The 17158-nt window shown below is 33.9% G+C and overlaps 4 protein-coding genes across 4 annotated transcripts; all 4 read right to left on the bottom strand.

Moving 5' to 3' along the window:
• Nucleotides 1-1809: 1809 nt before the first annotated feature.
• On the bottom strand, nt 1810-3743 carry LOC106398001 (probable E3 ubiquitin-protein ligase ARI3). The gene has a single exon (XM_013838609.3). The coding sequence runs from the start codon at nt 3697-3699 to the stop codon at nt 2107-2109; it is 1593 nt and encodes a 530-aa protein (XP_013694063.2). The 5' UTR covers nt 3700-3743; the 3' UTR covers nt 1810-2106.
• A 1321-nt stretch (nt 3744-5064) lies between these two features.
• LOC106401200 (chlorophyll a-b binding protein 2.4, chloroplastic) lies at nt 5065-6316 on the bottom strand. Its single transcript, XM_013841667.3, has 2 exons — nt 6025-6316; nt 5065-5789 (listed from the first exon to the last, which is right to left on the bottom strand). Exons 1-2 carry the CDS (start codon nt 6171-6173, stop codon nt 5138-5140), a joined length of 801 nt encoding a protein of 266 aa, XP_013697121.1. The 5' UTR covers nt 6174-6316; the 3' UTR covers nt 5065-5137.
• A 2140-nt stretch (nt 6317-8456) lies between these two features.
• Nucleotides 8457-9601, bottom strand: LOC111209790 (oleosin S2-2-like). Its single transcript, XM_022709789.2, has 2 exons — nt 9354-9601; nt 8457-9048 (listed from the first exon to the last, which is right to left on the bottom strand). The coding sequence occupies exons 1-2, from the start codon at nt 9495-9497 to the stop codon at nt 8626-8628; spliced, it is 567 nt and encodes a 188-aa protein (XP_022565510.2). The 5' UTR covers nt 9498-9601; the 3' UTR covers nt 8457-8625.
• Nucleotides 9602-12952: 3351 nt separating this feature from the next.
• Nucleotides 12953-15221, bottom strand: LOC106400055 (LOB domain-containing protein 25). Its single transcript, XM_048769623.1, has one exon. The coding sequence runs from the start codon at nt 13522-13524 to the stop codon at nt 13129-13131; it is 396 nt and encodes a 131-aa protein (XP_048625580.1). The 5' UTR covers nt 13525-15221; the 3' UTR covers nt 12953-13128.
• Nucleotides 15222-17158: the final 1937 nt, after the last annotated feature.

The raw sequence follows: 17158 nt of genomic DNA, 5'->3' as shown, positions 1-17158 counted from the left end.
CAGATCGTCAGAACGCAATCGGGAGATCTTTGCTAATTTTCAATGGAATCGATGAAACTCTTGAGTTCCCGATAAACATGAGTATCAAAGGAATGCTTCCAAGCAGAGTCCTTCACTGGTAGAGACACCACCCAGTAGCTCGAAGTCACTAATTTTCTATCTCTTTGGTGGAGACCATCTTCTTCTCCGATGTATAACTCCTTCAATCAAAAGGGACAACCGGCTACTGAGAGAGAGGGGATGTGGAAGAGTTAATTGTTTGCGTTTTAGATCTAGATTTCGAAAAAGACAAAAAAAAAAGAATGAGGGTTGATCTTCGACTGTGGAGGATGTAGATTTTGGTAAATTGCTTAACCAACAAAGAATTTATATAGGTGTAAAACAAATGGGAGGTGGAAGGGTACATCTGACATAAATGAAGGATTTAAGAACATGGATCAATCATTCAGAGTGGGTGTTGGTTATTGCAAAGTAACGGAGAGCTGAGGAGAGTGGAAATGATCGTGATGGAGAAGAAGAGTCGGAGCCGAAGGAGAGAGGTAGGCTTGATATGGGCCATAACCAAAACTGAAGAGCCCATATAATTAGACCCAATTATTTTTCTTTTACTTTATTATACAATTTTCAATAACTTTTCACTAATGAATGAGTAGTATTTTTTACTTTCGGAAACGGAGGGAGTAGTATTTTTCGATAGATCAAAATATAGTTAGGTGTATATGTAATTGTGTTTTTATTTTCAAAATAGAAAAAATAAATGATTTCTTAATTTGTGGGATAAAACTCTAAAACACAAGTAATTTGAAACGAGGGAGTAACGTCATTCCAAATCCATATGCAGGGGTGAAGCCAGGTTATAAATAAAGAACTTGTAGCGAGTGATAAAATTTAACCAAAAGAACTTGTAGTGAGTGATTAAATTTAACCAAAGTAGATGTAAGATTTCAATAGATAGGTTGAAGTAAAATAAAAATAAAAATAAAAGATACATTCTTCAGAAAAAAAAAAGAACTTGCATATCAAGCTAATTAAAACGCTCTATATATCCATGTTTGATATATATAACCAGTGTTTTAAAACCCAATCCGGACCCGCGGCTGAACCGGTAAATCCGGTGATCCATAAAAAATCCGGTTTGGATTTTGTGGAAAACCCAATATTTAGAAACCCGCAAAAACCCACAGAAACCCCATAAAACCCAGAACTCGAAACCGGTTGAACCACCGATTGAACCAATAAATAACTTTTACTTTTTGTTTTAGTTTTAGTTTTTGTTTAGATTATGTTATATATTCTAAGTTTCCAATTAATAAGTTAGGTGTTGACGAAAAAAAGTTAGATTTCCTTTTTTAGTTTTTATTTGTGATTTTCAGATTTTAATAAAGATTTCACTATGCCGCCTGAAAAAATGAAGTGAACGATGATGTAGAGAAAACCAAACTTAGTTGATGTGATTTGGTGTTATTTTATTTTCGTTATCGACAATTTATTACAATGATCTTTGTTTAATTTATTATTCACACTATACATTTAAATATTTATAAATTTTATGTCTTGATTGTTTTTAGATGTCATAACTTTTACTTTGTTACAGAAAATTTTAAATAGTCTAAACTAGTTTTTGATATTTTGTACGTCAAATGAAAATAAAAATATAAATTTAAAATTAAGTATTTTCTAAATGTTTTTTAAACATAAATATATATATATATATATATATCCAAACTATTATTTTATGTTTTAAAAAACATTTAGAAATATTTAATTTTAGTTTCTATATTTTTATTTTCATAACTAATATATTATTTTACCCAGCGACCCGATAAATCATTCGGTTCAGTGTCCAAAGTCCAGGTCGGGTTTAAAAACATTGATATATCTAAGGAATGATGATGGGCCATCTCTAGACAGTCACATTTACTCTATGAAGAAGAAGGAGAAGAAGAAATAACTCAACTTTAACTAAAAATGAAACAGAAACACCAAAGTAAAAGTTCAATTGTGCACTGCATCGACGGTTTACAAAGCAAAAGCTACAAAGAGCACTTGCCTTCAACAAGTTCCATGATCATGAATCTTGCTCATAGAAGTCCCTCCGCTTGAACCTCAGACCATGTCAGCACCAAACTCAATTGCTTTCTCTATCCCCTCCGATCTATAAGGTGCAATGCTATGGTTGTGTCCAGCTACTGTTGGACCCAACAACTCATTCTCAATGCACTCATACATCTCCTTGCAGAGGTTATCAACCACAATACCAAACCTCATGGTCTCATCATTCATCTTCTCCAACTCATCAGAACTATAATAATCAAAAGGCTGGTTCAGAGTTTTGGAAAGCCTCTCAATATAACCTATAAGTTGCTGCTGCAGATTCTCAAACAGAATCTTCTTCATCTCTCTTTCCTCATCACTCATCTCATCTTTGAACAGTTCTTCACCAAACATGTAGAAGGCAAAAACATATGTATATGAAAGAGCTTTTCTTGATCTGAACAACAGATCGGCTCCATTTGATGCCCATTTCTGCTCCGACTTGTGTGTCTTTTCCGACAATGACGCCACCTTCTCGCGGACACTCTCTCTCAGTTTAAACTCTTGCTTTGATGAATCAGTATGTGATCTGTATTGGTGATAGTAATGTGTATACCGTTTTAAATCCCTTTTGGCTCTCTCCATTTGCCTCACCTTTTCTTCTTTGAACTTACCACAGCTATGACCATCGATAGTAGTCCATGTATGGCTTAAACCAGTAGCCCCACCACACAACCAACAAAAATGCTGGCCACAGATACAAGTCATGAGGTTGCATCCATCACTCTTTTGAACAGCTTTGCTGCATTTAGGACACATCCTAGTGTGGACCGTTATCCAGTTAAGCGTCTCGGACTCATCTTCACACTTCTTTTTCCACAGCTTCCACATCAAGCAAGAGCAAGGAGAGTGAGACTCACTTACACAGCTGAAACAGAACTGATGACCACACGAGCACTCAACCTCGCCACCATCATCTTCTCTCCTTATCGCGTTACCGCAATGAGGCGTGCTTGGACACCACTTGACCCTCTTGTTATCATCAACGTACGACTCAACGAGGAAACGATCAAACTTCTCGGCTAGTTCGGGATAAACTAGCTTCTTAACAACATCTTCATCGCAAATCGCGTTGCATTTATGAGCCATGCATGTGATTCTTTTGCTCATACCTTCGTTGATCTTCACGGTAAAATGCTCCTTCCAACAGTTGTTACAAAAGCAATGACCACAGTCCATCCTCGTCATCGTGTAGCTTTGTAAATCGTCGTCCATGCAGATCTCACAAGTCATCTTCTTCCTCAAAGAGTATCTAGATTCAGACAAGGACGTATGAGCAAAGACAGTTAGACCAGCAGTTTTGAATAGACTCTCTTTGCCTCTTTCACTATAAACATCTAATAGTTTATCGACGTTCCATCGGTAATGAATGAGAAGAGTCCTTGCTTGGCTTTTCTTGAGAGTGAGCAGTTCCATAACCCTAACCAAAACTTCCTTCTGTGCGGCTACAAGTGATTCATTCGTGATGATTTGGCTAGTTGATTTTGTGGACTCGTCACGGTGAGCCTGCTCATATTGATCATTATCATCCTTATCATAATCATCCCCCTCTTCTTCTTTTTCTTCCTCGTCCTCCTCGCAGCTCAAGTAATAGTCGTCATCCATGGCTACGAAAAGATCAACCAAGAGACACCGTAGAGGAAGAAGCAGAGACCGATTAAATCTAAGAGAATATTTATTAGACTTAAATCACGCAAATCCTTCGGGATTTGGTTTTTGGTTTTTTTATAGATAAGTGTAACATATTTCCTTAGTACAAGATCTCTTTCTTTCCTTACTATATTAATATAATAAAAAGGAAATATTTGGATTGTTCGAATCTTAGTCAGTTAAATACTGTATATGCTAAATTTCCGGAGCCTTGTTAATATCTTTTCATAATAAATTATATAAAAAGTTAATATTTCACCATAAAATCTTAATAGAATCCTAGCACGGAAAATGTATTATTATTTTTATTAAGATTATCTTAAAAAAAATTCTTAGATTATTAAAAGAGAAACAAATACAACTATACAAGTATTATTAACCCACTACAAATATTTTACCATAGTTTTTTTGGTCCATACTTTACATCCTCGGATTTCTCTGGTCGAAGCAACTAACCAAGTTCTTTTTTTACTAACCAAGTTCTTTTGAGATTCCAAGTTAACGGTTTAATTTTAATGGTTATTTACTTTCAAAAATCGTAATGTAATTAAAGCTGAATATTCAAAAAAAAAAAAAAACAATACAAACGGTCTTTTAACAAAAAAAACATCCAGAAAATAAAATAAATAAACACAGATGAGGGCTTAATTTATTTATGATCATCAAAGATGAGGGCTTAATCATAATTCAAGAATGTATGGATACATAAACATAAATAAACAGAAATATTGGGTAATTCTGTAAACTCTAAAAACTATAGCAAATCCAAACTTATGATTTAAGTTTATGAAGCAGTTGCAGTGTCGGAAACCGATGAAGAACAGATAAATAATCTTTATTTGTTGGATTTGGTATTAGTTATCTTCTCTCCATTTTAGGCTCTTTAGCTACTCCGTGAGAATATTGGTTGGTACGTAGCAAAATATATCTATTATATATTTAATTTTTCCCACCTTTATGGATAGTAGAATTTGAAAATAGAGAAAAGAGAAGACCAAAAAAATGTGTATTGTTGTTACTTTTGGCCTTCGAAGAACAGTGGTTCGGTCTTTGTGTTGACAGATCTTTGTTTTTTTAGTTACTAGCTTCTATAACAAGTTCGACTTCTGTTGTATAGACATAGTTAGACTTGGACACTTGGTTTTGTAGAAACCTCTTTGTTCTAGTGGTTTGAATCCGATACGGCGGTTAGATAATATTTCTTATAGTTTGTAATAGCATAATTATTAGTATTAAAATAAAATCTACAAACGGCACACATTTTGGATGTTCATGCGGTGTTTTGTTTGGTAGGTTTATATATTTTTTTCACCAAGCATATCAAACCAAGAGACTTAAATATTTAAAAGTTGAAAGATACAAAAAAAATTACATAAATTAATCCGATCAAATTCTATTTTCCGGGAACAAAGTTGGTGGCGTAAGCCCATGCATTGTTAGCCACAGGGTCCGCAACATGATCAAACAAGTTCTCAATCGGACCTTTACCAGTAACAATAGCTTGGACAAAGAATCCAAACATGGAGAACATGGCAAGCCGACCGTTCTTTAGCTCCTTCACTTTCAATTCCGAGAACGCCTCTGGATCCTCAGCTAAGTTCAACGGGTCAAACGCCCCACCCGGGTAAAGCGGGTCAAGACCTTCACCAAGGGGCCCACCTCCGATTCTGTACCCTTCGATTAAACCCATTAGCACAACTTGAGATGCCCAAATAGCTAAAATGCTTTGCGCGTGGATCAAGTTAGGGTTTCCGAGGTAGTCAAGTCCTCCTTCGGAGAAGATCTGAGATCCTGCCTTGAACCATACGGCTTCGCCGAATTTGACTCCGTTTTTGGAGAGAATCTCTGGGAAGGTGCAGCCTAAAGCGCCTAGCATTGCCCATCTGCTGTGGATAACTTCGAGCTCACGGTTCTTGGCAAAGGTTTCAGGGTCGGCCGAGAGACCGGCGGTGTCCCAGCCGTAATCTCCGGGGTATTCACCGGTTAGGTATGACGGTGTGTTCTCTGAGAATGGACCTAAGTACTTGGGACGGTCTGGTCCATACCTATGTTGTATACAAAATTATATGTTTGGTGATTAGCTATATATCAAATTCAGGAATATATAAAGTATAAACTAACCTCAATGGAAACTGAATATTTTGTAGTTTTAAAGGAAAATTAAATAGATTAAAAAACGCAATACTTGGGAGCTTTTTAATTATTTTTAATATTTATAACCAAAAACTTTTTCCAAAATTATAAGAACATGAAAAATAGAGAGAAGATTGGTGTAGGAACCAGATGCTCTGAGGAGTAGACTTGACGGTACGACGCATGACGACGCGGCCACCACCGTTGGAAGCTCCGACTTTGCGTAGGAGATCGTTGGAGGGCTTCAGGGCCGTTTGGCCAGTAAAAGAGGAGTGTTGGATAGCTGAAGTAGCCATTCTTTTATATCTTAACTCCAAACAAGAACACAAATGAAAGAGAAAAACAAGCAAAGTTAAGATGAGATGGTTGGTGTTATGTTATGTATGTTCGATTTTATAATAAAGATCCAAAGGTGTTTATCTTGATGGAGATTAGCATATGGACATGTCAGCGAGTTCTGATTGGTTAGTTTAGATTTCCACATACTCGATTCACACATTGTGGAGGAGATTGCTAGAGGCTATGGTTTCGCCACGTGTCCGTAGAAGATTCTCTGCTTAGAGGTAGACACGTCAGCGAGTTTTGAGTGGTTGGTTTAGATTTCTACTGACTATATTCATATTGTACGAGAGATTGCTGGAGGCTATGGACGTGCCACGTGGCAGTGGAAGATCTTGTGCATAGAGGATATTGGATAATGTTCCTACACACTCATGAGGTTTCTCTTCTTTCCTATTGGCTATGCTTGAGATTTTGCGATGAATAGACCTTTCTGAAAAAAATCTTCATCTAATTCATCTTTTCATTGCCTTTCCAAAAAGTAACATTTTGATAAGACATTTTTTTGATTTGAGTTGATAAAAAAGGACCGATAAAAAACTACATCAGAAATTATTAGTGAACTAACCATGACGAGTTAGTCCCGTGATATACGGTTCGTGGCTGCAAATACGGTTCTGGGTTCGATTTGCATTGGCCACCGTAGATTTCACATGGGTTCTTCGGTCTGAAGAGACCAACACGTGGCCAGATCCATACCAAGCGATCGCCAAAGACTCTAAGCCTGCCAGTGGCTAGTCTGGACCCACAATGTGGGGACCAGGAAACTTCTCGTAAATATCAAAAAAAAATTATTAATCAACTAAATATAAAAATCATACAATTATCTTAAAAGGAATGAGGGATGACCATTATCAGCAAGGCTAAGCTGTGTCTCAAAAGACAAATGGTCTCTGAAGGCTATACAAATGTTATGCATCACCTTCACAATTTTACCAGTTCTGATTGTGATGGTACGGGTAATACTGCAAAAAGCAACTCTATGCATCTTTTAATCTCTGTGATGTATTCTGAATAATCAAGAGAAGTTTTTTCGAGACACTGGCTCAGACCCTTCCATCAAAGAGACTCTCAGTGAGCTATCTTCAGATCATAAGTATACACTTGGTCTGAAGATAAAGAGATTACAAAGAAAGAGATATCGTCAAACAATTTATCCCTTCAAGAAACCGAGAAGGGATGACAAAGCAGACATTACTAGAGGCTCTGCTCTAGTGCCTTGAATCTGGACATTTCAGACAACTTGTCCTTAAAAGCTAGCTAGAAGTTCATCAAAATTCGCTTGCGTGAGCTAATGAAAAACTGAAGCACTCTTCGCTAAGAGTTGTTTCCTTGGGAAGATCTCCTGATTGCAATACATCAGCCTGAGTTTCTTGTTGTGAGAACTTTTTTGCTGGAAAGCACACATGCTCATGGAAAAGTCAATTTCAGTAATTGAGTAAGAATATAGTTGATAAGTTCATAAATAAATTGAGAAAAAAATCATGATTTGAAAACCGGTGAAATGAGGAATAAGTTGGGGACTAATGATCAACTTCTAGTGTAGACGGAAGAACATTTTGGAAGGATATATGATTCTGCTAGTGTACTCTATTAAAGAACCAAATCCAGGTTCTACAATTATTTAACGAACCAAAGTTAATGTGTTTGAGAAAATATTCACGTTTTTTTCTCCGAAAGAAAGGTAACTTGGTGTAGACGTAATCTTCATGTAGATGGAACATTCATGACAAGAAAACTAAACAAAATGCTCGAATGATAAGTTGTTTTGTCGGGAACCATACACTACGACTCGTAGTCTACGAGAGGAATTGTGCCTTGGTTCAAGGAATGATCTAATTAACTAAACTCTTATTGTAGATTAGCAGAAAGATTTAATTGCATGAGACAATGTTCTTCCTTATCGCGAGCATTGAATGTGTAAATAATAAGTCAAAGAACCGATATATAGCATATCAATCAACGGCACTAATATAATCCTGCTTGAATAATTATAACGTTATAAAGCCATCTGACATTTCAACAAGTTCTGTTAACCGCTAATGTAGATACCATATTCCGCCAAGATTTGTTTAACTGTTAGATTAAGTTCGACATCAGGAATACTACAGACTCAAACATGATTATATATGTTCTTCTTTAGCATTGGATCTATACTAGATAGAATTTGAGTTCTCTATCTGTAGATTTTCATTAGAGTCTAGACTAATAGTATTTTAAGACATTCGTTATCCCACAAAAAAAAAAAAGATAACAGGTTTATTTCGTTCTTATTTCACTCACAGCTATTTTTATTTTGACATGACAACATGAACGTACACAGACATGTTGACAGAAGATTCTAGAAGGAAGAAACTGGGACACGAAAGTAAAATTACATAATCGCCTTTCCAACAAAAGCCCGCAGTTTTATGTGTGCCTCCTTGTCTTACCTGGCTCAGTGGTCTCAGTGGTAAGACTAGTATCATGTGCTTCATGGGCCTTATCCTGCACATACTGACCCATCTCTTTTCCCTTCTGGCCAGCATAGCCTACTGCGTCAGCCATACGGCGCTTAGCATAGTCCAATTGCTCCGGAACCGTATCACTCGTCCCACGGAGGTAGTTTAGGACCCATGAGACCGAGCTTAGACCCGTCAGCCCAAACAACCCAGAAGCCAAGATTGCGGTCACAGCTAGCCCGATGGTGATAGCGGCCGGGACAATAACGGGACTGAAGAGGAGGAAGAGCGGAACAGAGAGCATCAAACCTATCACTGAGCCGGCTAGAGTGAGTCCAGCTAAGGCTAGCAGTGAGCCACCAACGGGAACTCCTACTATAAGTGCCACGATCTGCATGTATGTCGATAAACTCGAGTTTATTTAGACCCTTTTTTTAATGTCAGAACTCAAATTGTAATAAATCCAAACCATGACCATCTGGATATATGATCCTATATATACATGCATGCATGCATACATACACGTGTAAGTGGTGCTATCGTGCAAACTCTGATTTTAAGTCCTAATTTATAGGAATTATAGGACTTGAAAACAAAATGGACTAATGAAACGGACTTGAAGTTCTAAGCTCATGAGTTTCATATAAGAGAAAAGAAAAAGAAAAAAAAAAGCTAAAAAGAAGAACACAAAAGTACTTGGTTACTAGAGGGGCCGCTACTCTTGTAATCGGCACGACCACCATAGCCATAACCATAACCGACATCACCTTCGTACTGCGGCTGAACATGAATCCGTTTGTCAGTTGGGTCGACATGCACACGCCTGTCCACACTCGCCATATCGATTGATATGATTTGAAATTACAAAGTCTAAGAGATCACAAAAGTGGTAGATGAGATATATAGAAGTTGTTGTTGCAGCAGAACATATATAAATGGAACTGAAAGATTTTTTTTTGTAGTAAAAAGGAGATTTGGGATGAAGAGAAGAGGACACGTAAGAATGTGGTGAAGGTAGAGGTGTGGCTTTGCATGATTTCCAAGTTTCATTCATTGCCTGATCATCTTTTTGTTCTTCTCGCCCACCGTATTCAAATAAAAACAAACTATATACATTCGGTTTATACAAATACTCTCTCACCTCAATGCATCCAGATGCACTTGTATGACAAACTCAAGTTTCCCTTTAATTTATTTTGTTGTTGATCATTTTTAAAAACCAGCTACAAATAAATAATCCTACTTGTGTTAGTTCAACCCGCCAAAAGAATAGTTTAAATTATTATATCGAATCCAAATTTATGTCCAACATAAAATTATATCTTACTATTAAACAAAAGATTATATATGTTTTATACTCGGCCGTAGCCGCATGCAATGTAATTATCAACGATTCTATTAGTAGTTACTAGTTTGCGTCGCTAGCCTAACATGGACAATGCAGCAGAAGTAACAATAACAACTCAACCGGAGAATTCAAAATGTCCATCGTTTGGAACCATGGTTTGATCGCTTTTGTAACACGAGCATACTATGGTGGCCCAGTGGCTTTAAACCGGGAGTTCTTAAAATCACAAGAACCATTCTCCAAGTATCTCATTTAAAATAATGGAAAAAAGTTCTCATGAAGTTTACAAAAAAAAAAAAAAGTTCTCATGATTTTAAAATTCATTTAATAAAATATAAATATTTATATATACATATAATTGAGATATTTGTTGTGAGAATTTTATCGCGATTTTTCATCGGGAACTCTCATTGAAAATTCCCATTAGGGTTTCTCATTGACAATTTCCATTGAACACTCGTTATGATTTTTTTTACTTACAGTTGTCTAATCAAAGAAAGCGACGTCGTCCGTAGAACAAGGCTTTTTCATTTCTGGTTATTGGACCTTTCTAAGCTGTTGGCGGTTTAGTGGTGGTCCACTGCTACTTGATAATGAGATGACAAACTTCTCTCTCATTCCTATGTTCCGCAATTGGGCCCATGTATGGCCCGTTTTACGTTTTCTTTTGTGTGCTCCCTCCCGCCTTTCTAACGATGAGACTGATCTCAAACTCTTTCTTTTGGTCTAAATGTTAATTTATACCAGTAACACGGCCATCTCCTCCCTGAAAACTTTTTGTGGTCTAAATGTTAAATAGAAAAGTTAAATTGTAAAAAATGGAGTGAACCCGTGACAAATAATTAATAAATTAGATATTTTCCTTTGAAATTCCCTACGTTGTGGATTATTTTCAAGATGTAAACGATTTGTTATCATTTTGTAATTATGGCAACAACGAAAAATATAGGAGAACCGGAGGAGAATGAACAAAATGGAAGGAAATAATTGAGGAAAAGTCTAAAGATGTGCAATATGAGATGATATATCACATGGCAGAACAATCATATTTCTGTAGTAGACAGTGATATATAGTGTAATAAATAACATGTTCTGATAAATAAAAAGGTTAAAATGAAATGATGGTAGCAGAAAATGTACCTCATAGTTACTGTTTCTGAGGCTGACTCGTGTCTGAACATAATCCTGAATCCACTTGTCCTGAAGTCGACATGGAAATCCAAGCGTGGAAGTCGACATACACATATATATAGCATATGTATGTAGATTTATACATTATAAATATAACATGTAAATAATTTACACAACCGATTAGATTTGTATTACATAGCCTAGTTAAATTTTTTTTATACTAAGAAATTCACAGCCAAAATTTCAATATATAATATTAGTTTTGTCACAGGAAAATAATTTAAAAAATATGAAAGTATAAACAAGTTGATCTTCTCAATGGTGTCATTTGCGCAATGGAAAAAAAAATATTATAGGGGTGATTGGTTGGACTGTAACTGTATGAATTTTACTGTAAAATTTAGTTTGTATGATTTTTTTGATTTAGTTGTAAAAGATGTAGCTTTAAAATTGATTCTTACGGCAAAATATTTTCTACATCCAAAAAAAGATAGGGCTTTAGAAAATAAAAATTTTAAAGCTATTTTTTTATCTTTTTTGTTGTAGCTTTAAAAAAATAAAATAAAACATGATTGATGATTTAGATGTTGTAGACAAAAGTTAAAGTTAAAATCAATTTTTACGGCCCAAGCAATCACCCCATATGTCTATGCCTATTAAATGAATTGATATAGTTATGAAAAAACATTGAGAGTTAAAAAGATAATTTATTACCGTTTAAGTAACATTGATTTTTATTTATTAAAATAATTTAATCTTAATTATTATTTTTAAGAAAAAATTAATTAAATAATATGAAAGGGATTGAGTGAATATTTAAATCATTCATTAAAAAAACATTCTTTATACTAGAATCTAAACGGATGATTTATTCTGTAATAAAACATTTTCACCTTATAATTTTTAATTTTGTTATTTCTGATAATGTTTTGTCATAAAAATGGAATTGATTACAAAACTAGAACACTCTTTATACTTAAGATGAATATCTAAACTTGTGGTTTAAAGATTTTTTGGATATTATACTCAGTCTTTTATTTTTTTTAAATGATCATCAGTCGTAATTAATCCAGAGTGGGTTCTTTCCTTCTTGGTGAGTTAATTTGTATGTGAATAATTTGGTTGTTGGGTCGCCGCCAAATGACATGAATAAAAATGGACCGACTTTAAAAAGAGATTCCCTATGAAGATGTGCTTATTTAAAGGTAGTAAACTTCATGTTTTCAGCAATCGATTATTTATTTAAAATTTTCCTCATGTCGACAAAATTTATACAATCGCTCAACTAAATTAGAATATTAGCAAATGATGTTTCTGACTAGTGACTAGCGTGTGTAATCAAACAGCTAATTATTAGCTTGCTTTCTCGTGAGTCTATTCAAAAATATCGACATTAAAATATATGCTTTTAAATATCATATAATATTAATATTGCTTCATTGACATTTTACACAGACATACTCAATCTAAGACCTCACCCATTGTAGAACCTCAAAATACTTTGCTAAATGTGCTACCTAACTTCAGCCAGAAGTATTTTAACCAATTAAATCATCTCATTGTTAGCAGAATAAGAAACCTTGATTAGTTTTCTTAACAAGGGAGAAGCGTTTCAGAAAAGAAAAATAATCAGCAAAAAAAAAACAAGGGAATAAACAAGCTTTTTTGTTTGTTTGTCACTATAAACGAAATTTACTATCTTCTTATAGCTAAGAAGTAAGAACCCAACACAAGCACATACATCAATTAATTATTTTCTTTCACCGTATTCAGAAAATCCTTTGACCTCCCACGTAAAAGAAAAATACAATTTAAATGACACATACGCATAAGTTTTTTTTTTTCATACGCATAAAAGTATATAATATACACATACATAAAGTACATTTACATACACATACATACGAAGATATCCTAATCACTTACATCACATCAACCATCCACTCTCTGTCTTTATACTTCTCCGCCGCTAATCAACATCCCGTTGACCAGTCAACCTCTACGTCCCCCATAAGCCGACGTCTCACCGCCAAGAAAACTATCGTATCTCATGAGATCAACATTTGTCTCCTCTAGCTCCCTTTGCAGCCTCAAGACCTCTCTTTGAAGCACCGAGATGGCCCCAACGCAGCCATACACTGGATCTTTTAGCCGTGCCTCCGCCTCGTAAGCCAGCGAGTTCACCGCGTCTTCCCGTTGATGCGGGGCCACTTCATGGAGGATCTTGCTCACGTTGCTTGCTCCGAAGATCCGGTGGACGTTCGCAAACTTTAAAGGTTCCTCTGGTGGAAAATATGGTGCGAATACGCAGTCTGACGTGCATTTCCGCCGGAGGAACTTGCATGCTGCGCACGGTGAGTTTGTGTAGTTCGAATACGATGATGACATTTTTGGTTATATATCCCCTGAATTTTCAGTCGCGGAAATGAAAAAAAGAAAGATGTAATCATATACATATTTTTTCATTTAACTAGTATAAGATTGTGTCATCATAGTTGGTTATAAGACATAAGAAGTCATTAGTATTTTTAGCCTCAGAATTCATTATTTTTAGTAAGAAAGCTAAGTAGAGATAGTAATCTCATCATCAATGTAGTTGGTTACATGACAAATGATGTTATTTATGTGTTTTATCCCCCAAAATTCATTACCCTTAGATTTTTTACCATTTAATACCACATATCAAACAACTATATCAGGGGCGAAGCTAGTACTTTTGTATAGTGGGTGCACTATTAATTACAAAAAAAAAAGATATAAGAAGGGAACCTGAGTTGTAAGGGCATAATTATCTCTAGTTTTTAGAGGGTTTTTACAATAAAAGAGGTAGTGGCCCCCACAAATTTGCTAAGAGTCGGTCACAAAAGGCGTGAGTTAAGAACCGACTTTAGCGGCCCGTTATTGATTTCTTTTTTAATTTTTTTTTTAAATCAGGCAAACCAAAAAAAATTTTTTTTTTAAGAAATCCAAAAAGAATTTCACCGATAACGATGGTCGAAGAGGGTGTACAACCTATGTTTTTACCATCAGATCTACCAAATCTTTATTGATTTGTCTCGCAAAATTTGAAAGATAAATATTGTTACACCCGCACATGCACCCATAGAATATAAGAGCATGTTTTGGAGGTTATTTAAGAACCGGTTCTTAGTCTTTTTAATTAAAAATTAAGAAACAGATTATTATATTCTGTTAAGAACCCCACCCTAAGAACCCCCGTTAAACATGCTCTAAGGTGGCTTCTCCCCTGCACTATATACATGTATCCTAGACATTCCTATATAATAAATTAGTTTTACATATTATCTTTGCGATAGATTTTAATCTATATGTATTAGTTTTTACGTTCTAGAGAGTATTTGGTTGGTAAAATCTGACGGGATCATGTACTTCTCTTTTTTTTGTTCAACGATCATGTACTTCTCAAAATACGAAAACAACTTGTTTTCACATACATGAATTAAATTCAATTGTGATAATTTTCATAAGAATTTTAAAGAAAGTATATGTACATTTTTTTTCGTTTCATACACTAGAGCTATATCTTTTTTTTAGAAATAACATGGCTTTCGTTGTAAGTATGAGTATTTGTGAACCACCAAGTTTGGTTAAAAACATTGGAAAATTAAAGAAAAAAGTTCGTGGAAATTTGTGATTACTCGTTTTCTTTAATTCGAACCTAAAAACACCCTTGCCGTTGAATTTTTGTTCTTGGCGTTTAATTTAGCAGCTTTTCTTGATTTTATCATCACATCACTCTCTGTCTCTCTGACTCTGAGATCTCTCCACTTCTATATATTGGTTTAGTTTCTTGAATCTACGACCTAATTAAATTGCTTTATATATACTTAAGGTTTATTGTTATGAGTATGGCATCTAAGTCGTGAAATCTAGACTACAAGTTCAACTGTAACTTTTTTTGTAAATAAAGGTCGTCTAATTATAACTTGCAAATCTCAAGATCAGTGATCAAATCACCATGATCTAAACTCTCTAATATAATATAACCAATCAACATAGCAGTACAGTCTATGTATATTATACAAGTATGTTTATGCGTGAATAATTACTGAGTATAGAATATGTAATACCTTTGGTCTTACCTTTTAATGGAGCAACAAGAGAAAGTGCCCGAGATATCTACCCAGAATGGTTTGATCTTCTTTGTTTCTCTCGTTTGTATCTTTACTATAAGAAGGAGAGATTTAAAAACTCAAGGAGATTTTCAATTCAATTATTGGGATTCTTTTGTTGTGTTTAGAGAGGAAACCCTAGTTGGAGAGAAAGAGGATCTCTAAGGGGAAAGTTGGAGAGAGGGGCAAAAGGCATTTTTGGTGGTATGAGCGAGAAAGAAGATGAATATAATGCAATTGCAAAAATACAAATTGGCCTCAACTGATTGAGGACCTAAAATAGTGGACTAAAAAGGAATAACTCTAAACTGTGGAAAATTTAACACCATTTAATAAATTTTCAGTAATTGATTACTTTGTGATACAAAGTTACAAAGACATCAGAACTGTTGAGAATCTGAGCAAATCCGGCATGTGTACTGGCATTTTGTTTGAATGAATTGAAGTTAGGTAGCCGTTAACATATAACCCTCTTGATATAACTGTTCATCTTTCTGAAAATATTGACACTTTTAAAATTTCTAATTAAATCCCCTATATATTAATTGAGAATCTTTTCAAAAATTAGAACCTTAATTTTGTATTAATTAAAAAAAACCTCAAATCCTAGGTGGCACTCTAAATGTCTTATAAATTTCATTTCAAAGAATTCCAGAGCATCTAATATAAAGTATAGTTTAATCTAATGGTGTCACATTATTCCATAATTATATAACACTAGAGAACATTATATTAACCTAAATTATAGGAAATGTGTATTCTTTCCTTAAATAAAAACTACGGAATTACCTAATATGATTTACATATATATGTCAATTAATGATTATAAATAATAAAAATTTGATAACAATTTTTGCATCCTTCTTCATTTTTGTTTAAATTCATATTATTAAAAAAAATGAAACAATCACATTAACCATATAATAAAAAATTAGATTTTTTCTTATACGTTATATTTTGAATTTTTTAAAATGACTTTAAATTACAAAAATGAGGAAACCTTATATGTTATATATTTTTTTTAAAACGACTTTAAAATACAAAAATAAGGACACCTTATATGTTATATTTTTCTTATATGTTAGAATTTTCTTATATGTTATATTTTGAATTTTTTTAAAACGACTTTAAATTACAAAAATGTAAGTTTTCCTTAAGTATACTAATAAAAATATTAAAATGACATGTATCAATTCAATGGTTGATTTGAAAGGTTTCAAAACCATATGGAAGATAAAAGTCAAAATAATTTAGCTGTAGAATCAATACTGTTCACTTTTTTCAAGAATGTGTTCGATGGAAAAAATAAGGTTTTTATGTCATAATTTGTTTAATGTCCACTAAAGAACATTATATTAACCTAAAATATAAGACGTGTGTATTCTTTTCTTAAATAAAAGCTACATAATTACATAATATGATTTACATATATATGACAATTAATGATTATGAGTAATAAAGATTTGATAACAATTTTTGCATCCTTCTTCATTTTTGTTTAATTTTATATTATTAAAAAAATAAACAATCACATTAACCATATAATAAAAAAAAAAAAAATTTCTTATATGTTATATTTTTAATTTTTTTAAATGACTTTAAATTACAAAAATGAGGAAACCTTATATGTTACTCCCTCTGTTTTTAATTATAAGTAGTTTTACCTAAAAGCACAAATATTTAGAAAGTGGTTATTTAAAAAAATATATCATTTAATCAATTAATTCAACCAATTATAAAAATCTAGACATTATTTTATTGGTCACACAATATCCAATAAATGAAAAAAGTGCATTGAAATATGTAAACTACTTATATTGTGAAACAAACTCTTTTTGCTAAAACTACCTACATTTAAAAACAGAGGGAGTATATTTTTTTAAAACGAC

Source organism: Brassica napus, chromosome C9 (assembly GCF_020379485.1).
Source record: "Brassica napus cultivar Da-Ae chromosome C9, Da-Ae, whole genome shotgun sequence".
NCBI lineage: Eukaryota > Viridiplantae > Streptophyta > Magnoliopsida > Brassicales > Brassicaceae > Brassica > Brassica napus.
Note: the sequence above shows the minus strand (reverse complement) of the source record. Positions and strands in the feature narration are given on the sequence as shown.

Excerpts from the sequence above, each read along its gene's own strand:
- LOC106401200 (XM_013841667.3), bottom strand. The coding sequence starts at position 6,173 with ATGGCTACTTCAGCTATCCAACACTCCTCTTTTACTGGCCAAACGGCC. Across the intron at positions 5,790-6,024 it reads TCTACTCCTCAGAGCATCTG|GTATGGACCAGACCGTCCCA; the intron begins GTTCCTACACCA and ends TATACAACATAG.
- LOC106400055 (XM_048769623.1), bottom strand. The coding sequence starts at position 13,524 with ATGTCATCATCGTATTCGAACTACACAAACTCACCGTGCGCAGCATGC.
- LOC106398001 (XM_013838609.3), bottom strand. The coding sequence starts at position 3,699 with ATGGATGACGACTATTACTTGAGCTGCGAGGAGGACGAGGAAGAAAAA.
- LOC111209790 (XM_022709789.2), bottom strand. The coding sequence starts at position 9,497 with ATGGCGAGTGTGGACAGGCGTGTGCATGTCGACCCAACTGACAAACGG. Across the intron at positions 9,049-9,353 it reads GCGGCCCCTCTAGTAACCAA|ATCGTGGCACTTATAGTAGG; the intron begins GTACTTTTGTGT and ends ACATACATGCAG.